General features: G+C 42.8%; 1 protein-coding gene and 1 long non-coding RNA gene across 2 annotated transcripts in view; one reads left to right on the top strand and one right to left on the bottom strand.

Moving 5' to 3' along the window:
• Positions 1-27246, top strand: part of LOC308468757 (glutamate receptor 3) — a 209521-nt gene that overhangs the window by 157235 nt on the left and 25040 nt on the right. The window contains exons 13-14 of the mRNA XM_080991187.1: positions 12803-13050; positions 13787-13901. Coding sequence (XP_080847313.1) covers positions 12803-13050; positions 13787-13901 — 363 coding nt within the window. The remainder of the gene's footprint in view (positions 1-12802; positions 13051-13786; positions 13902-27246) is intronic.
• Positions 16939-19739, bottom strand: LOC308468767. Its single transcript, XR_013981862.1, has 2 exons — positions 18146-19739; positions 16939-17781 (listed from the first exon to the last, which is right to left on the bottom strand). It is a non-coding gene; the product is annotated as an uncharacterized lncRNA (long non-coding RNA).

The following is a 27246-nucleotide window of genomic DNA, read 5'->3' as shown; positions in this document are numbered from 1 at the left end:
TTTCTGCTCATTGTCAGTCCTCTTCCTCTTCCTTTCTGTGCTGAGAGGAGTATTCTGGTGCCTGAGCACAGATATTATTATTATTATTATTATTATTATTATTATTATTATTTTATACATTTGAAGTTAGCCACTCTGAGCCCGGCTTCGGCTGGGGAAGGCGGGATATAAATAAAAAAAAATATTATTATTATTATTATTATTAGTCACTCAGCAAGGTCTTGGAACATGAAGTGCTTGGTTCATGTCCCAGAATCTCTGGCACTTAGCCATGTGCAGGTGAGATGTGCCTAGGTTAGTCCAATCTTTGGCCTCATTAGCAAAGCCACAAAGTATTGGTCACTGATGTTGTGGTGTTGTTTTTAATGAAATGGGGAACACTTACTATTTGAAAGTGGAGTCACACCAGCAATTCATTTTATGTGAACAGATGGTAATGAATTTCATCTGCTTCAGGACTGGGCAGCATCCAGCCAGCAAGCTGTTTTATACTGCTGACTGTTTCCCTAGCCGTCATAATGGTTTGGTGGCTGGCAGGACTCAAACTTTATAGGTCAAACATTCCCAATCTTAAAAAAATAAAAATGCACCCTGAGTTCTCATGATATGGTGTTCTCATCTGTGTATGTGACATTTTCACAGTAGAACATACTTTATACTCCAAATAGCTCCTGAGCTCCTGCAGCTTCCCAACTGCAAGTTATCTGGCAACCAAAGGATTCCACTTAGTCATGCTGGCCACATGACCTGGAAAAACTGTCTGTGGACAAACGTCAGCTCCCTCAGCCTGTAAAGCATGATGAGCGCTGCAACCCCAGAGTTGTCTGCGACTGGACTTAACTGCCAGGGGTCCTTTACCTTTTTTTTCTTCTTATTTCTAGTTAGCAACACTAGGCCCTTTTGCAACAATGCAACACAAGGGGGTGCTATAAATGGCAGTCAATGGGTTTTGTGCACTTTTATCCACATTCTGGAATGCTTTTATCCCAATGGGATAGACAATGGGAATGTTTTAGCATTTTTAGTGTAATCCTTGATTCTAAAAACAATAAAAACCCATTTTATTTCAAAATGTCCGAGGTGATCTTCCATCTCTGCTATCCAATGCAGTATACCTCTGTATGCCTGTTGCTAGGAGCTGCAGGTGATGAGAGTGCCATTGCTGTCAGGTTCTGTTTGTGGTCTTCCCACAGACACCAAGTTGGCCACTGTGAGAACAGGATGCTGGACTAAATGGGGCCATTGACTTGATCTAGCAGGCTCCTGTGGTGTCATGGTTAGAGTGTTGGATTAGGACCTGGGAGACTAGGGTTCAAATCGCCACTCAACCATGAAGCTCCCTGGGTGACCTCAGGCTAGGGACTGTATCCCTTAGCCTAACCTACCTCACAGGGTTATTGTGAGGATAAAATGGGGAGAACTATGTATGTCACCTTTAGCTCCTTGGAGTACAAAGTTGTTGTTTTGACAGGACATTTCATGACTAAAAACTGAATACATTGCTATTGGGTTTAGGATAATGTAATGTATTGTGTTAAAGTTGCATAATGAATCTGATTCTTTATGTACATCAGAATTAACAAGAGGATGATGGAATCCATAATTAGAAAAAATATATATAGCATGGTGTCACCATTTGTTTTTGATAATTCCAGTAGATTCAAGTGACCCTTATACCCAGTTAGCTCTCGCTCGCTCTCTTACACACACACACACACACACACACACACACACAGTGCATTTTAAAGCAGGAGTGGGGAACCTTTTTCAGTTACAGTCTCTTCCAGACAACCATACAGGGGACACATACCAGCGGTGTGCAGGACAAAAAGAAAAGTGGGTGGAGCAATTAAAGTAGGCTAGTTACCTCTCTACCCTCCTTCTAAACAAGCAAGAACGATTATTGAATCTCAGTGGCACATTCTAGTCAGGCAAAAACACTCAAAGAGGGTCACATCAGGCCAAGGGGAAAGGAATTTGGCCAGGGAATGGGTGCAACCTGTGGAAAATACCAAGTACCAGACAGAGGGGTCTAGAGGCCTGCATTCAGTCCCCGGGGTTGAAGTTCCCTACTCACAGAATTTAGTGGCAAATTCAGAAGTGCAGAGTAACTTCATTATAGTCTCAGCCACACACTCTTCTAAGATTATACAATCTTCTAAGATTATACACGAATAATCAATAGAGATCCATTGTAATGACCAGTGCAGATCTCCATATGTTGCCTTCCAGTTAGATCTACTTTTCCGTGCATATGTACATGGGCAAATGATTTGGAGTGTTCCAATATTTTCTTTTGGAGTGACATGCTTTTCCTGAATTTCCATTGTATGTGGCAGAACTTGCACACCGTTTTCTTGAAACTGAAGCATCTTGTGTTTTCAATATTGCCAAGAGCTTAACTTTGGAGCATACAGGAAAACCACTACAGTATTTGATGTTCTTTACACACAGCTCCTTTCACTCTGGCTTCAGTTAGTGCAAAGAGTGAGAATATTCCTTTTCAGTGGCTACAAATTTCCTCTTTCATGTTGATTGGGCATCTCTAGGTTGCTGGAGACGGGGACCCTACTAGGGCCCTCCTGCAGAAATAATAACAGGGCCTTGACCTCCTGTGACCCCCAGACTACTGCACTTCTGCCCACTTCTGGTCCTAAAGTGAAATCTTTTATATCTTCATAACAAAATTTGGCATGGCTGAGAAATGGTCCCCATTGACTTGCATCCTGCAAATCTTCCCTCCACTCCATTTAACCTCTAATTGTGATTTGCAACACACACATGAGCAAATTTCACTCACTATCTCATGAATATTTGCTTGCAGAAGACACTAACTGTGAGACCTGAGACTTTGTGCAGGTCAGAGAGCAAAGCATGAATTGCAAAGTTGTTGGAGTGAAACTGCAGCAGGGCTTCAGCTAACGGGTTAACTTGGTAGCTAGGAGAATGTATCACTGGAGCAAAGCAGCCAGAGCCCCAGGGAAAGGCAATCACTCCCTGTTTCCGTGTTCTACTTTTGGGAGAACAACTACGCGATAATGATAGTGACATTCCTTGAGATAGCTAAGGCTCCATATTCTTCCCCCCACCCCCTAACTTACTGTACCACTTTATATAACTGCTGTGTCACATGAATAGGTGCTTGTTAGAAGAAAATATATAGCTTCTCAGTAGGGACGCAAGTGTGCAGGTGATGAATTGGTTAGATTATTAATTGATGAAAGTCCTTTTGAGCGATTGAAGAGGTACCCTAAATGAATAATAGGTATTTTTACACCTTTTTTAAAAAAAAAAAAGCTTACAAACATCACGAATGGTAGATCCTTTCACAGAAGAGATGTCCAGCTCTGCACATGCCTCATTTAGGATGGCAAAGAATCCTTTGGAACTTTAAAGACTACCATTATTATGGCATAAGCTTGAAGTGTTTTCCTGAATGCATTGGATGGAGTAGAATGTAATATATGAAAGCTTGTATCAGGGGAGGGGAGCCTTTTTGGGCCTGGGGGCTGCATTGCCTTCTGGGCAGCCTTTTGGGGGCTACATGTCAGTGGTGGTGAGAGGCCAGAGGCAAAAGCGGGCAGAGCAACAAATATAATATACATTTGTACAGCATACCTATCCAGTCCTCTCTATCCTTTATCAAGTCACTCAAAAAGCTGTATCAGAACTCAAGGACGCATTCCAATCAGGCTAAAAAGCAGAATCTATGATGAAGAGCATGATCTGGGGAGTGTGGAGCCTGGAGTGATGCATTTGGCCTCATATCCTGTGGTTTCCCACCCCAGCTTGTACCATAATAAATTTGTTATTCTTTAAGGCACCACAATTTTCTTTCTTCCTTTCTTCCTTTCTTCCTTTCTTCCTTTCTTCCTTTCTTCCTTTCTTCCTTTCTTCCTTTCTTCCTTTCTTGTTTTTGCTGCTGCTGACTAAAACAGCTACCCATCCAGGCATTTTATATATATATAATGATAACAGATAAAATGCATGTCAAAGCCCCAAAACAACAATTGTTAAATTACTTACTTACTTACTTACTTACTTAATGCCTAAAGGACTTGCCTTCTACAACCCAAAAGCTGTCCAAATTCACCTGAGGCTTTGAGAGACTTGGAATGGAACAGTCCAGTTTCCACGTTAGTGTCTGCTTGGCATGGTCAAGATCACTGGGCGGTGCCATAGCTACGGGGGGCTAGCTGGGTTTTTTGCCCCAGGTGAAGCCTCCATAGGGGTGCCGTTGAGGCTCCCAACCTGTGTGTGTGCATGTGGGCTAGTGCCAAACTGTGTCTTTGACCTGGGTGAAATAAAGCCTAGTTTTGCCTCTGCACTGGGGCTGGTTCTTGTTTTTTCCATCTCTCTGTGTGCGCATGTTGGAGTGAATAGAAGGCAGCTTGGCAGGGTTGGGGAATCTTAGACCTGGTGGCTTCTCTTATTTTGCCCATGGGAATTTCCTAAGGCCACACCCCTTCTCTCTAGGCCACATGGCCCCTCCTTAGGCCACACCCCCTTACCAGGCATGCTCCTCAGGTGCTTTTGCCTGGCTGGAATGTGCCCTTGAGCTGCAACAAGGTGAAAAGATGTTTGTGGGTGGGGAGGGTTGTAGAAACCTCTTGAAGTTTGATTGGCTGGAATGCAGCCAACCATACACCTACCCACTTTTGCTTCTGGGCCTGCTCATCACCAGCATGCAGCCCCCAGGAGGTGGTTCAGGAGGCAGGGCATAGGCAGTGGCACTCATTAGGCCAAGGCAGCAGTGAGGTTGTGGTTGTTCCCTGGCACCACCATTGCTCAGAGCAGTGGTTCTCTGAGCCACAATTTCAGAATAAAAATTTGCTAGCACCACACCAAATTCTTTCTTGATAGGAAATACATTGGAAAACAAAAAGAAACAACTCCTAGCAGTGCTTGATTTATAGTACAGAACACAACTATTTCATAATATGATTGTGGGACATCTAGAAAATTATTTTTTTAAAACACAGCTACATAAGAACACAAATCATTCCCAAAATATAATTATAAACAAAACTCTTACATATGTACCTTAAGTATGTATACAAACTCAGTGAGAGGTGTGAGCTTGCCTGGTAATCTCATTTATATCAGGTCCAATTTGAGACAAACAAACTCTCATCTCCTCATCAACACAAAGAATCCTTTCTCTTTTCTAATTTTTCATATTTGTCAGAGTTTAAAACCCCTGTTTGTGGAGAACTGTAGAACAATACCCAATGCTCCTGAAGAGAGGCATGGATACTGTTTCTGGTTAGAATCATAACTGTAGAGTTGGAAGGGATCCTGAGGATCATCTAGTCCAACCCCCTGCAAGGCAGGAATCTCAGCTGAAGCATCCACAACAGATGGCCATCCAACCTCTGTCTAAAGACCTCCAAGGAAGGAGAGTCCACTACCTCTTGTGGAAGTCTGTTCCACTGCTGAACAGCTCTTATTGTCAGAAAGTTTTTCCTGATATTTAGCTGGAATCTCCTTTCTTGTAGAATCCATTGGTTTGAGTCCTACTGTCCAGAGCAGGAGAAGACAAACTTACTCCATTCTTCTTGTGATAGCCCTTTAGATATTTGAGGATGGCTGTCAGATAGTCCTCTGTATCAAAATGGGATAGCTGCCTTTGACAGCCTTTTCCTCCAGATGGGAACCATTTACATATATCCAAATGTAATGAATATGCCACTGCTGTGATACTGTGGGATACCTGGGAGGGGGGAGAAGAAACAATCCAGAAGTGACGTTGTCTTAAGTCTACAGGTGTGGCAGCTTATCTGCATGGTAAATCTTTAAATTACATTCAGCATCTAATGACTCGCAATTGTACAAGTAGACATGTAAGCTCTGCTGCTGCAGGACATGGGGAAATAAGAAGAGCATGCTATCTCTCCCCCCACCGCAATGTTTTTGTACTATGCTATGCTACACTGAGGGGGATGTGGGTGGAACTGTGGGTTAAACCACAGAGCCTAGGACTTGCCGATCAGAAGGTCGGCGGTTCGAATTCCCGCGATGGGGTGAGCTCCCATTGCTCAGTGTCTGCTCCTGCCAACCTAGCAGTTTGAAAGCATGTCAAAGTGCAAGTAGATAAATAGGTACCTCTCCAGCGGGAAGGTAAACGGTGTTTCCGTGCGCTGCTCTGGTTCGCCACAAATGGCTTAGTCATGCTGGCCACATGACCCGGAAGCTGTATGCCGGCTCCCTCGGCCAATAAAGCGAGATGAGCGCCACAACCCCAGAGCCGGTCACAACTGGACCTAATGGTCAGGGGTCCCTTTACCCTTTACCTATATGCTACACTGAAATGCTTAAATGCTTCTTTGAATCTTCCTGCCACACTTGCCATCCTCTCCTGCCACACCAGTGTGGTGGATCCCCAACTCACAAGCCACTCCATACTCACAAGCTGCCAAAGCTGCTCTTGGGCACTTTCTGTGTCATCCTAATCAACTGCTGACGGTAGTTGTGCAAATGAAAAGGGGTGGACCCCACATAGCCTGGGAGTACAACAAAGTGCAATAAGCAGTTAACATATAAAGACATCCATAAAGTTGGGTGCCCATTTGGCCAAAGCACCAGATTCTGAGCTTAGCTGGTCACACATATACCGTGCAGGATGAAATGATGTTTGTTATTTTCCTGCCTTAAATGACTGCTCTATCTTTGGGGACAGGAGCTTCATTGGAGAAAGGATTCTTTGCTTGTATCCTCTGGGCATCTCACTTAGCCTCTGAGCTCTTAGCGTTGTACACTGCACTAGGTTTCCAGAGCAATCTTGTAATGCTCCCAGGGCCTAATAATTTCTTCCCTGCAGGCAAAGCAAGAAAATATACGAAGTGATAGCAGTCCCAGCACACAAAAGGATCTCTCTTATTCTTAACTATTGCTTACCAAGAACAAACCTTGGTCACAGCTAGGGAAGGGGGGGAGAATTCAATTTAGTTCACATTTAATGACAAACCTACTTAATTCATGGTTCTGAAACACGGTAACCAAAATACCTGCCATCCTTCAAAATTCACACTCTGTCGCATTTTTGTAAAATAAAAAATCAAGATTCCCTGTGCTCTGCTCCACTCCCTCTTTCTTCCTGCCCAGGGTAGCCCTATCTTCTGCCTGCACCTCAGAGCTGGGGCAGCAGCCTCTCCTTCTCCTTGCTTGCTCTCCAGCAACCACTACAAACTGCCCAAGGGAAGAGGGTGGTAGCGATGGCCAGGGAGAGGTCAGGGAGAAGCCAGGGAGAGGCAACAGAATGGTCCCTTGCAGCTGCAGTTGCCGCCACCACCACCACCACCTAGGACAAGCACCAGCTCAACCTCCTTCCCAAGCTTGGTGATGGTGACACTGGTGGAGCCGACCTTCTGAGCAGCAAGTCCTAGGCTCTGTGGTTTAACCCACAGTGCCATGCAAAGACTTAGTAAGGTTTTCTAATTTATATTTAGACACACACACACACTTACCATCTGCTTTTGAAAGTTCCAAATCCCCCCCAAATAATAATAACAATAATAATCCACTTTGTCCTGTGGCATAAGGGGTTGCTCCTGGAGGACCAAACTAGATGCTTTGGTTAAAGATGCAGCAAAAGATGCAACTATGTATCTTTGGCTGTGTTCATACCACATGTTTAAAGTTTATTTAAAGGCACATGGGGGGTCGCACCCATACTACACATTTAAAGAAGTGTTGTACCCCTTTAAGCAATCCTGGCTTCCCTCAAAGAGGCATGACAATTCATCCTTCACAGTTCCTAGAACCCTTAACAAACTACAGTCCCTAGGATTCAATGGGGGAAGTCTCATGTGTATTGAATTTGCTTTGATTGCATAGCATGGGCTGCTGGAGAGAAGCCTTCTGCACAGCACAGTTCTGCACCTCTTGCATTTAAAGCACAGGGCTTCCCCCTAGGAGAATCCTTGGAACTTTAGTTTACCCCTACAACTCCCAGCCCCCTTAAAAACTACAGTTCCCAGGATCTATTGGGGGATTGGGTTGCTATGTGTTTAAAATGTAGGGTGTGAATTTGACAGTAATTCATTACAGGTTTGTGGGGTGGAGGATCCCTACTGGGAAGGCAGCACTTGGGAAGGGGAGACTGTTCTCTCCACTTGTCTCTTCAGATAGGATCCATTCATCATGCAGTGAGTTCTGTTTCTATGTATTGTTTTGCTTCTAGTTTTTTATGGTTTTAAATTTATTTATTTATACTCAAGTTATTGGAATGGGACTGCTGCAACTCTCAGGTCCTGTTTGCAGGCCTCCAAGGGTCCAGAATCCTGTCTGCAAACAGGACCTGAGAGCAGCAGTTGTCCCATTCCAGCAAATGGTGGGTGCAAATGCTTTAGAACATGGGAAGAACCTGCTGGATTGGGCCAATGGCCCATCTAGTCCAGCATCCGTCTTTCACAGTGGCCAACCAGATGCCAATAGAAGGTCTGTAAGCAGGACCTGGGCAAAACATTCCTCACCCCCTGCAGTTCCCAACAACTGGCTTTCAGAAGCATAGTGATTCCAACAAGAGGAGGTAGAACATAGCCAACTCAGCAGCTAGAAACTGATAGTCTGACTCTGAAGGAATTTTCCTAATCCTTTTAGAAAGTTGGTAGATACTTTAAAATGCACTGGTGGAGGAAATAGGGACAGTCCAGGCTCAAATGAGAACCAGGCTGGCTTTTCTAATTTTGGGACTGTCCCTGGTTAATAGGGACACTTGGAGAGTGTGTTGTTTTGACTGAGTGCTAAAGAATGGGTTTTCTTGGGGAAAGACAAAACTGCACAGGACAAGAGGAAAACTGCTCAGACCAGCCCTTTTTATGCATGGGACAAATGGAAATGTGGATGTGCCTCTAGTCAAGAGGACTTTAGACAGTCCTACTTAGAGATGCTGGAGATTTTATTTCAGGATTTAATGGAGCCTTATGGGTTGAATCCAACTAAGTTTTTACCCACAGTTTCCCCACTGAAATTAATGGACCTATATTAGCCACATTCTACTTTGAGTAGAACCAACAATGAATACATGCAAAGCTCTATTACTGATCCAACACCCTTCCCAGTGATTACAAAATAGTAGCTCAAGGCAGCTATCTGTTTTCTGTGAAAGTAGTGTGGTAGTCTTCTTAGTTATTTCTGAAAGAGTTTCCAAAGGAGCATCAGGAGTTGCTGATAATGTCTATTTATAATCGACAATAAACATCTGGTTGTAGAAGGTAGTTTTAATCTCTCTGAAGGCCTACATGAAAGACTTAGAAATATGTTTGCATTTGAACTGTCCCTAAAAACACGCATGCAAAACAACCCCCCAGAAAGCTATCATCATTATTTCTTGAAGTTGTAAGAAATATTTGCCTCTGGTCTTCTAAAGAGCAGTATCAAAAAAAGGAAAATGGATTTTGCAGAGTACATAAGAGAAATCACTTCCATTTGTGGGCTTCAACACTTGGCTTCTCTCCATGTGTTTGTGATGAGGGCAAGCCTAATGTAGGAAGCTGGATTGCAAGGAAGTCTTTTATGTACCACTGTATTTTCACCAGTATATGATAATTACATCAGGCCACTGAACCCACTTGAGTTGAGATCAGAGTAATAGGGAAAGGACTGTGGCACTGTACAGAGCACATGCTTTTGCATGCAAAACGGCACAGATGATGATGATGGTGATGATTTCAGTCGACACATAAGGAGTCACCAAGGAACTTGCAGGATCTTAAAGCATGACATAAAGATATGAGAAAAAAGAACAGTGCATTGTAATAAAAGCAGAACAGCAAGCCCCATTTTGTTCATTTGCCAGCGTGATTTGGATTCCAGTGGGCATTTGTTCCTCTGCAAACCAGCAAAACTCACTGCAATGCCAGCCTGGGAAAACACCCATTTCCAGGTGTGGTTTGAATATAAACAATACCTGCAAATGGCCAGCTTCAAAGGGGCTTGCTGTCAAAGCCCATCAGCTGATCAGTGATGTCAGTGAGCTGTGCTTGCAAAGAAACAATCAGGGCACACTTGAAGTTCCCCCAACGTTCCATCACAGCTCCATTTTATATGACATATGGTGTACGGCCAGTGGGTGTGGTTTAAAGAAAATGGGCCAGACAAGGAACCCTGCCATGCCTGCTTAAGCCCATGGGCCAGAGGTTGCTCACAGCATACTAAAAGTTTGAAATAGAGAGTTATATGGTCTTGGGAGGCTCACTGATTTCCTGCAAAAGGTTCGAACAATGTGCACTGCTAAAACCGTTGCTTACTATTTAATACAGTGTTTTAGTATGTCCTCCCTGCTGTGTGCATCATCAGCCAAACTGAACTCCTGTGGTCTCAGGGCTGCATTTGAATCTACTCAATGGAATGTGAAATCCCATTTTCTTTTTCTTTTTTTCCTGTCATTGGGATTCCATGATGGGGCAGGATGGAATTTTAACTGCTGCTTCCTCCTTGCTGGGCCAGCAATTCAGAGAAGAAGAGCGCTACCAGAAGAAAAATTGGCAACCCTACCTGGGGCTAACAAATTCGAGCTATGTTTTTGATACTTGTTCCCCATCAGCTCTTATCAGCCACCCACCCTTTTTTTATGTAAAAAGGCAGAGACACACAACCCAATTCACCCATAATAACACAGATGCAAGGAGAATAAATATAGCTGCCCTATTTGTGCTCTCCTGTGAACCTTGACTATCAGGTTCAGGTTCCACACAGGTGTTTGCAAAGAGACCTGCACCATTTATCCTAGACCAGAGATGGGAAACCTGTGGTTCTCCAGTTATTGTTGGACTCCAGCTCAGCTCCAGCCAAGGATGTTGACAGCAACTTCTGGAGGGCCACAGTCTGTCCTGTGGGAGGAAGAGAAGGAGGCAGACTGGGTTATTCTTAAGGGGAGAATGCATAGCTAGCTCAATCCCAATGCATCTAGGTTGGCCCTCACTCAGCAGTGTAGCTAGCCACTTGGGTGCCCAGTGTGGAGCGTGCGTCCTGCACCTGGGGGTGGGGCAAACTGCCCATGGGGGCAGGGCGAGGCAAGGCAGGGTGCACTGTGTGGAGCCTCTCTGCAGCCTCCCCCTCAGCTGTAGAGCAGCTGAGGTGGTGGGCAGACACAAGCCCTGTGCTGTTCGAAAAAGCAGCACAGAGCTTGCAGGCAGTTCTCCCGCCACCTCCCCCTCAGGAGAGACGCATGGCTCAGGCACACTGCAGACCCCGCAGTGTGGCACCCAGTGCCTCATGCCTCACACCTCACCTATCTACCAGTGGCAAAGGAAGGGGGGTGCGTTGGGGGCAGGAGTTATTTCCCCCCCCCAAAAAAGTGTCGTCAGCCCAATTTTTATTTATTTATTTTAAAAACACATATTTTTTTGCCATTTTGTCACCCTCCCTCATTGGTGACACCCGGGGTGCCCCGCACCCACCTCACCCCCCTTCCTACACCACTGCCCTCGCCACATCGTATGGTCTGGTGAGTCTGGTTAGCTCCTATATTCAATTGATTTTTGCATGTTAATTCTGCACATTCAGTGGATTTCATGATGTTTTGGTATTGTAAGATGATTTATTGTATTTAATGTTTCCACTTCATTTGCATAGCAGCCAACCTCTAGGGGCTGAGGTCCCTTCAGCCCCCCAATAAAATATTTGAGGGCTCCAGAGCCCCCAAAGTTTATGAGCATTGCCATTCAAATGGGGTGTGTGTGTGTGTGTGTGTGTGTGTGTGTGTGTGTGCCCCATGTCATGTGATCAGTTATGCAGGATGGGTCTTACCTATTCCCCTCACCATCTTCAATATTTTATTGAAGTTGGCATCCCTGTTCACTTGTCTAGATTTTGTCATTTATATGGTATTGCTTAATTTTGCTGGATTTGGGGAGACATTGGAAGCTGCCTTATACTGAGTCAAACCACTAGCTCACCAAGCACAGTATTGTTTAATTTATTTATTCATTTTTTAAAAAAAATAAATTCTATATCATTAATTCATTTTAAAAATATCGAAGTGGTTTACAACAAAAATGCATAAAGCCATACAGTAAGAACTATCTCTAGAAGTCTACACTGACTTTCAGACAGTCTCTCCCAGCCTTACCAGGAGATGCCAGGGATTGAACCTGGGACCTTCTGCATGCAAAGCAGGTGTTCTACCTCTCACCTAGGGCCCTTCCCAACAACATGAATCTCTTTCTGATCTCTTTCTTGATGAAAAGTGGTACAAAAGTATTTGTATGAATGAATTAAACATTTGAATAAAATATATTAGAAGTAGGGGGAAATGGCCTATGCTAGTGGTTCCCAAACTATTTCCCCTATGGACCTCTTGGAAATTTCCAAGAAATTTGGCAGACCACTTAATGATATTTCTGCTTGTTTTAGCGATTACAATGAAGTGTTCTAGATGCTCTATGGGGTTTTTTAATTGTATTTTTATTTCTTCCTTTATTTCTTGTGTTGCATTTTACTTTATTAGACCTTGAATTCCATAGAATTCAAACTGTAATGCAATATAAGAAATAAAAGAAGCAACAAAAGAAGTGTGAAGTCTGAAGAAGTGTGCATGCACACAAAAGCTTGTACCCAGAACAAACTTAGTTGGTCTCTAAGGCGCTACTGGACAATTTCTTTATTTTTTTTATTTATTTCAACAAAAATACAGTTAAATATAATCATGAGTATTCATTGCAGGCATGTCATGAAGGAAGCTCAGTGGTCCACAGGCCACAGTTTGGGAGCCCCTAGACCCTGCTAAGAATTTTGTAAAGTGAGAAATTGCATGTTAACCTTTCCTTCTTCCTCCACCCCAACTTCCTGTCTTCTACAGAGATCCAAAATAGCTGTCTATGAGAAAATGTGGTCGTACATGAAGTCGGCAGAGCCATCTGTATTTGCCAAAACAACAGCGGACGGGGTAGCCCGCGTGAGGAAATCTAAGGGGAAGTTTGCCTTCCTGCTCGAATCGACCATGAATGAGTACATTGAACAACGGAAGCCTTGTGACACAATGAAAGTTGGTGGGAACCTGGATTCCAAAGGCTATGGTGTAGCAACTCCCAAAGGCTCAGCATTAAGGTGGGTGGAATAATATAACAATATCCATGTTGTTATAGTATTCCACCTACCCTGATGTATTGTGTTGTCTTTTTCTTTCTTGTGGATTTGAGGTAAACTTAAAAAAGTTTTCAAAAAAAAATCAGTATTCCATGAAGTTAAATAAGACGGTAAATTATGGTTTCATTGACTTTAATGCATCCATTTTTTTTCTAAATGTTCTCTCCGTGTTGTCCTTTCCGATTGTTTGTTGCTGTTTTTAATTTTACAGTCCAGTGGCTTTTTTCAATTTAAATGGTAAAAGCCCAAGTTAAAAACCGCCATACGTGACAGGTGTTAATTGCATGACGTGGTGTTCTCGTCGCCTCTTTTTTTAAAATCCCCTCCTCCTCCTCCTTCTCCTTCTCCTCCTACTCCTCCTCCTCCTCCTCCTCCTTCTTCTTATTTTTTCTCAAAAGACAATTTCCCCATCCCGCACACTTCCGTTTTTTAAGCAAATGTTTAGATCCTCCATGCCACCTTTCCAATATTTAAACCCTGTTATTTGCTGTAACAAACACGTTCTCTATATAGCTCCACCTCCCTGTGAAAAACCAAAAAGAAAAAAAAAGTGAAAGAGAGAGAGAGAGAAAAAAAAGAGGAAACAAAAATTACCGGCCAATTTGTCCTCCTTCTGCTCCTTTCTTTATACGTTTTTTAACGACTTTAACCGAGCATCTGTGCATTATTCTTACGAGTTATGTTTTATCGTTTCAAGAAATGCTGTTAACCTGGCAGTATTAAAACTGAATGAGCAAGGCCTCTTGGACAAATTGAAAAACAAATGGTGGTACGACAAAGGAGAGTGCGGCAGCGGGGGAGGTGACTCCAAGGTCAGCCTCAATGTCACCACAATCGGGTACCTTAGTCAAGAGTAATCGGCAAGGCTGTTATTTTATGCATCAGGGAAAAAAGAGCCTGGAAGATGAGAAACCATCTTGAAACCATCATGTTCAAGTCACTTGCTTGTCCAGTAGCTTGCAAGGCTCAGGGAGGGGGGATTTTTTTCTTCTTCCCCCCTTCCTTTGCACTGCTACCGTTGCAATCAATCCTGGGTCCTTATTTAACTAACAGAGAGAAAGAGAGGAGAAACCAGACTGAGGGTTTCATCCAATGCTTATCATCCTCAAAGCTGGCCCACTGAAATTAGTGGGCATGGTTAACTGAGGTCTGTTAATGGCATTGGGTCTGCTCTGAGTATAACTTCTTTGGATGCAATCCAAGGAATCCTCTCTTGTTGCATTCGTTGAGTTGGATGTGGTTATATGATGGGTTATGGATTGAGTGGGATGGGTTATATGAGTCTCTGCTTATACACCAGTGGTTTTTACTGGGCCAGTCTGTCCCCGTTTGTATGTGGCCTCTGGTAGGTGCGGCAGGCAGATACGTTTCAAGGATTCACTCTTCAGATCCCAGCCAGGGTTGCCAAATGTTAGCCTTGTATCTCGGTTGCATATCTAGCACAGGGCACTGAGCATTAAAAAACAACAACCAGAGTTCAGATATGTAAATAAGCTTGCTTGAAAATAAGGGGGGGGGGGTGTTCGAATGTTAGATTGCCAAGACCTTTGCTGAAAATGAATTACTATTTTTCTCAAGTTACATATTAAACAGTAAGAAAATGAAAGTTTTTAGAAAGTTTAAGTTTAGAAAGATACATTTAAAAAATTATATTGTTTCTGGATTTGCTGGCTCTTTAAGCTGATAATTTTTCATTGCTAATTTTTATTACGTATTGTTGTATATAGCTCAGGTTAATGGATACTAGGATAGTTAAATAACCAGATGCTCAGCTGGTGATTTTTTAGAAAGAAAGAAACAATATCCATGTTGAATTTTTAAAGACACATTTTAAAAATAGGGTTGCTACTTCCTTCCCTGACAAAATACCCCGTGCCTTCGAGATTTGCAGACCCTCCAAGTGTCCCTGTTTGCCAGGAACAGTCCCTGATTTATTGAAGCCGTCCCAGTTTCTGATTTGATCCCAGAATGTCCCACTTTTCTTTAGGACATCCTTATTTTCACTGGAGTATGTTGGAGAGTATGGTATTGTATGACCCAAGGAGATAAGCAACTATGCAACCTTTAGAAGACACCTGAAGGCAGCCCTGTACAGTGGTACCTCGGGATGAGAACGGGATCCATTCCAGAGCCCCGTTCGCATCCCGAACAGAACGTAGGACGCAATAGCGCGTCTGCGTATGCGCGGGTCGCGTTTCGCCGCTTCCACACATGCACATGATGTCATTTTGACCGTCTGCACATGCATGTGTGGCGAAACCCGGAAGTAACGTGCTCCGTTACTTCCGGGTCGCTGCAGAGTGCAACCCGAAAGCGCTCAACCTGAAGCGTATTTATCCCAAGGTATGACTGTATAGGAAAGTAGGGCATCCCTATTCTCATTGGAGATGTGTTGAATGCTATGGATTTGCCTAAAAGGTGTATAGAATTTTCCCCCACCAGCAGGTATTGTGATGATGCTATGCAGTTAGGCATTGGGGTGTGCATTGTTTGAGGGTGCATAAACCCATGGCTTGTTCCTGAAATACAATGCATGTTTCAGTTTCACAGCCCTTTGTCAAATCTAATAACCCAGCTAGGAAAGGGATATTTCATTAAATTAATCCCATTAATTGAAAAGTAATACCCTGAAGAATTCCATTAAATTCTCTGGGCTGCTGTTCCTCTCCCCCCTCCATGCAATCTACTCTTTAAAAAAAAAGAGCCAACAATAATTTGTAATTACTTTCTGTAGTTAACCAACCCACTTGCAGGAAGATTATTGATGGGAAAACGTGCAGGCAGTTAATACAGCTCCCCCCTGAATATCTTCATAAATGATGCTTCTATCAGCAGAGCAAGTGCAATAATCATTTACTTTAATCATATTGGATAGCAGCAAAAGCTGTATATGATTAAAACAAAGGAAGTTTTATGCCATTTTCTTCACTTCTCTAGTCATTACCACCGGGAATAAAAGCTAGGGTTGGGGAAATATCCAAGTATACATTTGAGCTCAAAGGCTTATTCCGTAGCCCAACCTTTACTATAGTGTAACCAATGTTTCTGAAATACTTAAATCCCCTCTTGTTCATACTGTCGTATTAGGTAAGGTGTCCAGAAGGAGTAGAATTTGAAGCAGATCACGACCTTCTTTTGAGAGTCTAGGTAAAAAGATATCTTACTGCCTCTGAATAATGTGATGTGGCTGGTTGGTTGGTTGGTTTTACATTTATATCCTCTCATTCCTCCAAGGAGCACAGAGTGGGGGAGGGGCATACACAGTTCTCCCCTTCCCTCATTTTATCCTTACAGAACACACATGTAAGGTAATTTAGACTGACATGTGAGGTAAGTTAGACTGAGGTAAGTTACCTCACAAACATTTTACTATAGTGTAACCGATGTGAGTTTCTGAAATACTTAAATTCCCTCTTGTTCACACTGTCATATTAGGTAAGGTGTCCAGAAGGAGTAGAATTTGAAGCAGATCACAACCTTCTTTTGAGAGTCTAGGTAAAAAGATATCTTACTGCCTCTGAATAATGTGATGTGGCTGGCTGGCTGGTTGGTTGGTTTTACATTTATATCCTCTCATTCCTCCAAGGAGCACAGAGTGGGGGAGGGGCATACACAGTTCTCCCCTTCCCTCATTTTATCCTTACAGAACAAACATGTGAGGTAAGTTAGACTGACATGTGAGGTAAGTTAGACTGAGGTAAGTTACCTCACAAACGTGAGGTAAGTTGTAATAATAATAATAATAATAATAATAATAATAATTTATTTATACCCCACCCTCCCCGGCCAAGACTGGGCTCAGGGCGGCTAACACTAAATAGAAATACAGTAAAAACATTTTTAAAAAACAACAACAACAACAACAAAAACCAGTTGATTAAAATGTAAGTTAGAATACAGTTTAAAATGCAGCTTAAAATGCAGCCTCGTTTTAGTGGTAGCCTATAGATCAAAGCCATAAGGGGAGGAGAAAACGTCAAATATTCATGGGGCCAATTATCCATGCTGGTCCTACATGGGTCAGCAAAAATAGCCAAGGGAAAATTTATATACAAATCCCATATAAGGGGTTCCATTAAAAAAAGAGGGGGAGTTAGACTGAGTGGGGGTTTAACTCTGGTCTCCTGGGGCCTAGTCTGTTGCTCTAACCACTACACTATATTGGCTCTCAGTGGATAGTATTCACGATGACCATATAGTGCCTCGATAATCAAAGGCACTATACCTCTGAATACCAGTCACTGAGGCACAATGGTGGGAGCAAGCTATTGCTTTCTTTTCCAGCTTGTGGGCATCCTAGATGCATCCAACTGGTCACTCTCAGAGCCAGGGTACTGCATTGGACAGGATCTTGACCTAGCAGGACTGCTTTTTCCTAATAAGTCAGATTCTGTTCATTCATGCCAAGCAGAGGAGAATGCTAGCCCTACTTGTCATCTGGTTTGGTCACTGTGAGAACAGGATGCTGGACTGATCAAGTCGCAGGTCTTTTCTTATGCTTAAAAAAACCAGATATAGACTTCAGGTATAACATGGAGATGCAGCTGAAAATCCAGGATCCAAATCCAACCACCAAAGCATTCAGTTTGGCTTCCAGCAAAGCTCTGCATGACTCAAAGGCACTCCCACAATGTGAAAGCTTTGTACCTCACCCTTGCTTGCAAAGATAAAATAAGCATTGGCTTATCAAACCTGGGATGTGGGTGGCACTGTGGGTTAAACCACAAAGCCTAGGACTTGCCAATCAGAAGGTCGGCAGTTCGAATCCCCGTGACGGAGTGAGCTTCCATTGCTCGGTCCCAGCTCCTGCCAACCTAGCAGTTCGAAAGCACGTCAAAGTGCAAGTAGATAAATAGGTACTGCTCTGGCGGGAAGGTAAACGGCGTTTCTGTGCACTGCTCTGGTTCACCAGAAGTGGCTTAGTCATGCTGGCCACATGACCTGGAAGCTGTACGCCGGCTCCCTCGGCCAATAAAGCAAGCTGAGCGCCGCAACCCCAGTGTCGGCCACGACTGGACCTAATGGTCAGGGGTCCCTTTACCTTTACCTGTCAAACCTAAGAATGTGATGTAACCAACATACAAAACAAGGGTCCATATAGCAAGCAAAACTGTATCCACAGCAAAAACATCCACAGCAAGGAAAACAAAATCTAGACACTATGCCTGGACAGAAAAGAAAGTGTTAGTCTCTGTGTCCTAAACACACACACCACACCACCCCCATAATGTTAGGGAAAATGTTCCATAATCAGGGAACATTTTGGAAAAGTCCATCCATGGTTGCCATCCGTTCTTTCTACATCAGGTTTGGGGAACCTGTTGTTACGGATTTGGGTGAGATTCGATTCAGTCAGTTCAGTTTACAGTACAAAGTGAACCCATCTAATTCATATTTTCCAATGCAATGTGCAAACCAAAACACAGCACTTCTTTGAAATTTGCACTTCTCCTAGTTTTGTAGTGCGGTTGTCCAGCCAAGTAATACAAGACAGCTCACATCTTTTGCAAGGGTCACATTCCAGGAATGGCAATTATATGCAAAAGTACAAGCCCACCCCCTTGAAACTGTCCCCTCATGAAAAGCCTTACCCAGAGCCAGAAAACCAGACAGGTCTTACCTACTCCCTCCAAGCAATGTATAGGGTTTTAAGCTCTCAGACTTGGTTAGCAGGCTCTGAGTATGCGCAAGGCTCTCAATATATTTCAAGGCTGTCCAAGTTCCTATGAGATCTCTCCCATCCAGAATCCATGCAAGAGCTTCCCAGAGTCTGGTAAACTAGTTTCAGAGCTTAAAAGTTATTTCCATGCCAGGAAGACCCTGTGCAAAAAAAGCTTTTTAGCTCTCCACCTTCCATGCATCTAATTTGTCTGATTTCAGCCAACCAGCTTTCAACCACGTAAAATTAAAATTGTACATGTTAAGCAAGCAGGAGTTGAGAGTTACCTGTATGTACAAAAATACAGTAGTGGGGCAAATTTTGGATTAAAATGCATGTACTTGTGAAAATGCATGTACTTGGCATGCTCTGGTCCATGGGGTCATGAAGAGTCAGACACGACTAAACAACAACAACTTGTGAAAATGACATATAAAAATACATTATATTAGGGGGAAATGCACTGCAAAAAATGTGTTAGGCAAAGTTGCATTCAAACATTATATTGTGCTAAAATGCTGGTGAATTTTTATGAGGGCTTTTAAAAAAGAATTGCAAATTGATGAGGAAATGCAGAGAACTGAGCTTATGACTGGAAGAATGAGAAACGGAGGAAACTGCAGTTGACAGATTTGCCAGTCCTTATCTGTTCCTCTCTAGATGTTGCTGGACTCTAACTCCCATCAGCCCCAACCAGCAGAGTCAATGGGCAGGGGTGATATGAGTGGTAGTGCAGCAACATCTGGTGGGTCACAGCTTCCCTCCCTCCTCCTTATAGGTCCTTACCCTCCCTGAATGTGCCATGCCCTTTTCTAGAGCCATTTAAGCTTCTGAGACCATCGCCACTTCTTGTGGCAATAAATTAAGTGAATTAATTATGCAGGAACTTCTGTTAAGCAGGGGAAGTAAACAAACAAACAAAACACTGGAAATGCCCAAGTGTTTGGGTGCTCCGGAGGAGCTCTTTGTATGTGACCATCTGTGCTGGCCAAATGCTTGTTTACCCTTTATATAAAATGGAAATGGAAATAAGAACGTATATTTCCCTGTTCTGAACCAGCAAATTGCTCCCTTGTTTGTTTGTTTGCTTGCTTGCTTGCTTGCATTATTGTGTGTTTGTTTTTGAGCACAAAAGCTGCTCCTAAGAACCAGCAGTCATCAGCTCTAAAGCTCCATCATCCAGGCCAAGTCACCTGGGAATATAATATGGGTCAAGCCAGTTGTTGGTGCCAGATGTATACACATTTTCATCAAAGAATTAACGGTGCCCTTTAAAACTGCTTAAAAGCTGGCATGTTGTTGCTTTTTGATATAAAAAGAAACAGAAATAGGCCTCCCCCAATTTTCTTTTTTCTTTTTTGTCCCTCTTGGGCAAATGTTTTGGAGACATCTTTTGGCACTGCCCATAGCTTCTGCTCAAAATAGCTTCTTTTTCTAAAGTGACAGTTTATAAACATTTAAGATTGCAGACAGTAATGTCTTTGTGTACAACACTTTAAAAGCATTTATTCCCTACTGTAAATAAGACAGTTCAGCCGCAATTGTTCAAGCAATATTCCTCCCCCCATCTCCAAAATTGCACATCTTTCAAGGAAATGCTCCAGAGTTGGCTTCAGGATTTTGCAAGACACAGGGCAAGCAGATCAAGAATTCTCTTGCTCTCCTTTCACCCTTCCCAGGTGACTAGTCCTTTTGAAGTGGTGGGTCCTTGACTGGTCTTGGCAGCCCAGCAAATGTTGAATGGTACTACCATCCTCTGGAGTTGCCCATTAATATCCTCAGTGTCTAAGGTATATAGGGGAAGGCTGTAGCTCAGTGATAGAATCCATGCTTTGCACGCAGAATGTCCTGGGTTCAATCCCTAGTGTCTCCATGTCAGGCTGGTAGGAATTTTTTTCTGAAACCCAGGAGAGCCACTAATAGTCAGTGTAGGCAGAACTGAACTAGGTGTGTCAATAGTCTGACTTTTCATAAAACAGCTTCCTATGTTCCTATCATAATTCACACTTACTGGATTTGTTCTTAAACCAGTTGCCCCAGGATTTTCATGGTAATTCCAGAACAACTTAAATTTCTTCTTTTAAATTATTTGACTTTCATTTGCGTAGTGCCTTTCTATATTACTGCACACAAGACGGTTTACAAGCTGAACAAACAACAAAATAGACAATAAGGACCATATACCTAATAACAATCTGATCCAATACAAAAAAGTAATAATAAAAACATAACTTTAAAATAAACAACATATAAATTAAAGCAATATTCAATAATCCATTAGAATATAAAAGTAAACAGTAAAGTTAAATGTCAGCAAATAGTAATTAAACAGTTTCAATACAGATTTAATAAATTATAATCAATGAAAATAATGGCAAGTCACAATTCATAAAATACCACAAAACATACAAAACCATGTAAAAGGGTCAAATTGAGAAACAAGGACAGTTTCTAGGAATGGCCCAAGATTTTCCACCACCTGAGGATGATGATTCAAAAAATAAGAACATCAGCACTGCATACCTTATGAAAAAGTATCCTGTCCACCTTGCATACAAAAGGTGCTTGGTTTAATTCCTGGCATCTCCTGACAGGGATGGGAATAATTCCTGCCTGAAACCCTGGAAAGCTGCCGCCAAAACATGAGCTTTTGGGGCCAGTGGAATGACTCTGTGTAAGACAGCTTCCTGTGCTTAATGTGATCTATTTATTTATTGCAAACATTTCTATCCTGCTGTCCTGTTCAAAAAACAAGCAAGCAAAACAAAAACCAACTTGAGGCACTGTGCAACAAATGTGGGAAATGATAACGCCACAGAAAAGAGAGAAGCAATCAAAAAGTTGGAAGTAAGGAGCACAGGAGCTAAAAACAGCGTTCCACATTCTCATTCCCAAACCTAGACATATTGGGTAGTTTCCCAGTGTTGCTCCTATCCAGAGTAGGTCCACTGAAAATAATGGTCATGCATGACTCACTTAGGTTATTTCATTTTAACTGAAAAGTTATAGGCAACCCTATTGGTCCTATACAGAAGAGGTCCATGCAAATCCCTGGTATTTTATGGCCTTAGCTTTTTCAGTTCGGTCCTCTTCCTGCTGTCACGTAGACACCGTTACCCATATTTAAAACCCCTCCTCTAAAGCATAGAAACAAATGATCTCATGATAACAAAGAACTGTTGAATTGCATAAATACATGAAACATCCCAGCATACACAAACACCTTCCTGCATTCATGTCAGAGCCCTTGCTGGATAACTACCATGATATTCTGTTAAATCAGCAGGACCTGTTTCCACATAATGGGCTTAAAATAGGGGCAAATGCATGCTTAATGACAGGTCTGTTTTTCTGACTTTTCCTCATGGGAGGCCCCCTACCTTCTTTGCTCCAAGGCTTCCTCCGCCTTTACATCTCTGGTTTGGCACTTCGTAATTTTGCACCTACCTACACTAATCTTTCATACCAAGTTCTTATTATGAACTTAAATAAGTATTTATTAACCCACACATTTCCTCCCACTCTGTGCTTCTCATGGTTGTGATGTATTGATAATAATAAAGTGACAGTCTGGTTAAATTTGACGCTCAGGGAATCTAATGTGGAAGGATCTCAGAGATTCTACTGAACACCTCTGTGAAACAGCAGAATGTGCACATGTCGGCAGCCGGCATGCAGTTGGCTCAAGTCAGTGTGAAAAGGTTGCTGGGCCTCAGGCCAAGCCAGACTCCTGTCCTTCCTTTGGAGATGAATAATTTAATGCAATGATGGGGAACTGGATTTGGTCACCAGACCAGTCCTTCTCTGCCCCACCCCCTGCTGGCTACGTTTGGCAGGGCTGCCCAACTCTCAGTCACCTGACAATCCCAATGACATCAGATGACCATTTTCACCCACGTGGCTTGGAATTAAGCTGTGTGGGTGCAAACCCCAATGATTAGCTACATTTGGGAGCTTGCAAACCCCATTTTGGCCCCATGATGTCTACTGCTGACCACACCTGCTATGTTATCAAGTGTAGGACAGGTGGACATTTGTCCAAAATGACTTTCTGGGCAAAATGAGGATTGGTGGACCATAAAGCACATGGACCAGATATTTGTAGAGCAGGAGATCCTAGGTTCAGTTCTTGCTGTCTCTAGTAAAAAGATCAGGTAGTAGATATTTATAGTCTCAGGCAACATGGAAGGCTTAAAAAGAGGATTAGATAAATTCATGAAGAATAAGACCTATCAGGCAACATTTGACCTCCAGTCTGCAGGGACCTCACCTGTTCTCCAGGAATTCTCAAATATTATAAAGGCCCTGAGATTAAAGCTGCAGGCTCCCTTAGTAACCTTAGGTGCTGCTCATCAGGCCCTGTATATCTGAATTCATTTAAAGTAACTAGGTGTTCTCTTACCACCTCTTTTCCTATCTTGGGTTTCTGCTCCCTCCTTCCTTTGTTTATTCTGTTATCACTAAGTTGGACACAGCTTTCCTTTTGGGTCAGAGGCAGAATGGGTGTTGAGCAGTTCCACCTTCTTTCTGTCACCCAACAATATTTCTCTGTCTTCTCCTTGCAGAGGACCCACTACTTGCTTGTTCTTCCTCTTGCTTCAAACATCACAAAAGAACCCTTTTTTAATTATTTTTACCCTTCTTGCAGGTGTGAGCTGATTCTGTGCTTTTGCTCACATGACCTTCTCCCTGCAACTGTTGGCTCTTCATGTATACTCTTCCTTCATTTGTGTATAACACTGAGTAACAATTTTTTACTTTTTGAATGTTGTCTAGATTTCTACAACTGATTTAGGGTATTTTTGCACTGCTGAATCAGGAAATGGCATCCGTTTCTCTCCATCAGGTCAGGTTTATTGTAAACTGAATGGTGGGCATTGATAAAGGTAAGTACATGTAAATTGCATGTTGCTTCACTATTTTTCAAACTTCAGGGCTTGAACTTCCGTTTCTTGGAACTCCTGGAATGCTCAGCGGCAGGGAGGTCTCTCTTCAGAGTCCAACAGTAGTCAGCCATCATGACTGCGTCCCAGCGACCCTGATACCTGGTCTCCATCTCTTTCATGTCCTGATGGAATCTCTCCCCCTGCTCATCACTCATTGAACCCAGGTTCTCAGGAAACCGGTCCATATGTGAAAACAGGTAGTGCATCTTGACGCTCATGTTCCAGCCCAGGTTTCTGAAAGCAGTCAGCATGTTGTTGACAAGTTCTGCGTAGTTTCTGGCCTTATTGTTGCCAAGAAAGTTCTTCACTACCAGAACAAATGCCTTCCACGCTTCCAGTTCCACTTCGTTCATTGAGTTTCCGAACTCTGGATCTCTGATGAGCTGACAGATCTGAGGACCATCAAAGATGCCACCTTTCAATTTCTCCATGGTCAATCCTGGAAAAGCCTGGCACAAGTAAGTGAAGCAGTCATCATCCTTGTCCAGAGCCTTGGTGAACTGCTTGATTAAGCTGAGCTTGATGTGCAGCGGTGGGAAGAGTATTCTGTCTCTGTCCACCAGAGGGTCGTTGATGACGTTCCTTCCTTTCTTTGCAAGGCACCAATTCCTCCCGCACAGGCCAGTCCTTCTTCGTGTAATGCTGAGCACGGTCCCTACTATCCCACATGCACAGAAAACATGGGTACTTGGTGAAGCCATACTGTTGTCCCAACAAAAAGTTCACTATATTCAGGTCAACACAAATAAACCACTTATGCTGATCATAACCAATTTTCTCCAGCACATACTTCACCGCTTCATAGTTCTCCTTCAGTGTACTCGAGTGAGCCAGGGGTATAGAGGCAAACTGGTTGCCGTTGTGTAGCAGAACAGATTTCAATGATCGCTTGCTGCTATCAATGAACAGTCTCCAATCTTTGGGTTCATACTGTGGCACTCCAAGCTTGAGCAGAAGCTGCGCAATATCTGCACAGTACACCAAGTCCTTCTCTTCCGAGAAAAAACGGAGGTACTCTTGATGCCTGTTGTGGAAGAAGCTGGTGCGAGCACTGTCAGAGAGGAGGTTTTTTTCCTTCAATCTGGATGCCAACAGTTTGGCAGAGTCCTTTGACAAGCTGAGGTCGCGAACTAGATCATTCAACTCCTTTTGGGAAAATGGATGTGGAGCATCATCTTCAAGAACCACTTCTTCCTCTTCATGTCCTTCAACACTGGAGGCATCTTTGTCACTAATGTCAGGAAGTTCTCCGGAAATAGGCACTGGAATTTCATCACAATGAGCTACAGGACGACGTGCTGATTGAAGATCAGGATACTTGAGGCTGCTCCGGTACTTTCTGTTGATCCCAGCCGCACCAATTTATGGAAGATTTAGAGGTTTTATGACTTCAAACTGATCCCTTTTCGACATAAACACCCAGAACTATCGGACCTGAATACTTCTTGTCATTAAAATAATCATTTCCAATCAAAACAATTATTCGACATGGCATTTTACCCCCACCAACTGCTTCTAAGATGCTCCACACAAGTGTACATGTGAACAAAAACGTAAAAACACGACATGTGGCCATAGCTCAAAAACTTGGCCTGATTGAGGAAAACCAATGTGATTTTTGGATTCAGCCCATCAGATTCGTCCTAAATTATCTGAAAAAACACAGACAACAAATTTGTTGTTGACCAGTGATAATCTGTCCCTTTTCTTCCCTTTCTTATACATGTCATTCTTAGATCTTAGCTCATTTGTAAGCTCCTTATGCAGCCACACCAGTCTCTTTAAATGCTTCCCACTTCTCTCTCCTGTTGCAATTGTCTGCATTTGTGCCTTCAATTTTCCACCTTTAAGAAACTATCATCTATCTTGGACTCACTTCTTTTGAGTATTTCTGACCATGGGATCTCAACCCAGTAGTTCCTTCGGCTTATTGAAATCGGCCTTCTTAAAGTCCAGAATGCATGTCCAACTACACTCAGCTTCCCGCCTTTCCCTTGTCTCTGTATCATGAAACCCAAAAGGACATGAATACTTCCTCCCAAGGTTCCCTTCGTCAATCAGTTCTTCCCTGTTGGTGAGGACCAGGCCCAAGATAGATGATGTTAGTGCATGAGCACCAACACTTAGGGGTTCCTTTTCTCTGTCTCAGCAAAGCTCCTCAGAAAGTCTTCCTGCATTTTCACAGCAGCAGCATTCCAGCCCTCTCTTGGTGAGTGTCTGTGACAGGAATAACCACATCACCCATCCAGTTCTTCTCTAAAGTCTTTATTATTTACATTACAAGTTGCATAATACTACCGGTCTAAATATAAAATAAGAAACAGAACTATATACTCTGCTCCCTTCAGCCATTCAGCCAGAGAGACAGACTCACAGACTTTCACATATTCTGGCGGCCACACTGACCAACACTGACTGTCTCACACTTAACTACATTTCTCCAGAATGCCCTAAGACACCTGTTGCTGGGGAGAATTCTTGTTGCTAAGCAGATGTTTTAAGGGTGCCTCAGGGATGCGCTTCAAGGCTCGTTTCAAGTTTATTTTGGCAATGCACCAACAGATGATCCCCTTGTTGCTTCTTCCACCTTTTGGGAAATTGCCAGTGAGGCAATTCAGGAATTTTCTGGAGCTTACATTATTGACAGAGTAAGTTCAAATTCCTGCAGATATAGGGTAGTTGAAGTCCTCCATGGCTATTAGATCTCTCCCTTTGGAATGCTTGGTAACCTGCTCTAGGAAGGCATCATCCAAGTCTTCAGTCTGGCTTGGAAGTCTATAGTAGACACTCACAGTAGGGTCATTTCCCCCACCTATGTTTTTTTTTAATCCATTTACCCATTGGCCCGCTCCAGCTGGCTCTTCCTGTGTCCCTATGTATATTGAACTGATGCTTCCTCAAGAATGAATTCCAATATACAGTTTGTATATTGACAATCTCAAGCAAATTGTGTAAATATCCTAAAACTCAAGAGATGCAAAGTGAATGTTGAAGCTCAGCTAAATCATTATTGTGGTGAATGCCCCCAGGGTGTGTGTGTTTTGAGGGGTGGGGATATATCTATTTTTGGACATTCCCAAAATTCATCTGGGATTGTCAGTATTCACAGGTGAGTACCAATGCTCATTGTACATGGCTATCAAGGCTTTAGTAGAAGATTGCATTCTCTCTTGATTCACAGTCTTAACCAAAGGCCTTAGAGAAGTCAGTGATATCTGTGAACTCTTGAATCACAGATTACCTTACTCCTGTGGATGAAAAGTTAACATGTAAACATTCTCTTAGAATAGTGAAGAAATACGGTAAGTAGCATTGCATGCCAAATGCCATACTTCACTTCTCTAGATACCAGGGTTCTGATTTTCAGCTTTGTTCCGTTCTGTTCACTGTGGTTTGGCATTCATGTTAGGATAATTATCCCTGCTACAAAAGGTGTTTGATTTGCATTACTTTTTAATTTGAAATAAGAATGTGCTTAGAAGCTTCAGTCCTTAGCAAACTTATATTAATAAGTCCGATTAAACTCAGTGGGGCTCACTTCTGAGTAGACAT

Source organism: Podarcis pityusensis (assembly GCF_964106645.2).
Source record: "Podarcis pityusensis genome assembly, chromosome: Z".
Lineage (NCBI taxonomy): Eukaryota > Metazoa > Chordata > Lepidosauria > Squamata > Lacertidae > Podarcis > Podarcis pityusensis.
This window is presented reverse-complemented; position numbering and strand designations above follow the sequence as displayed.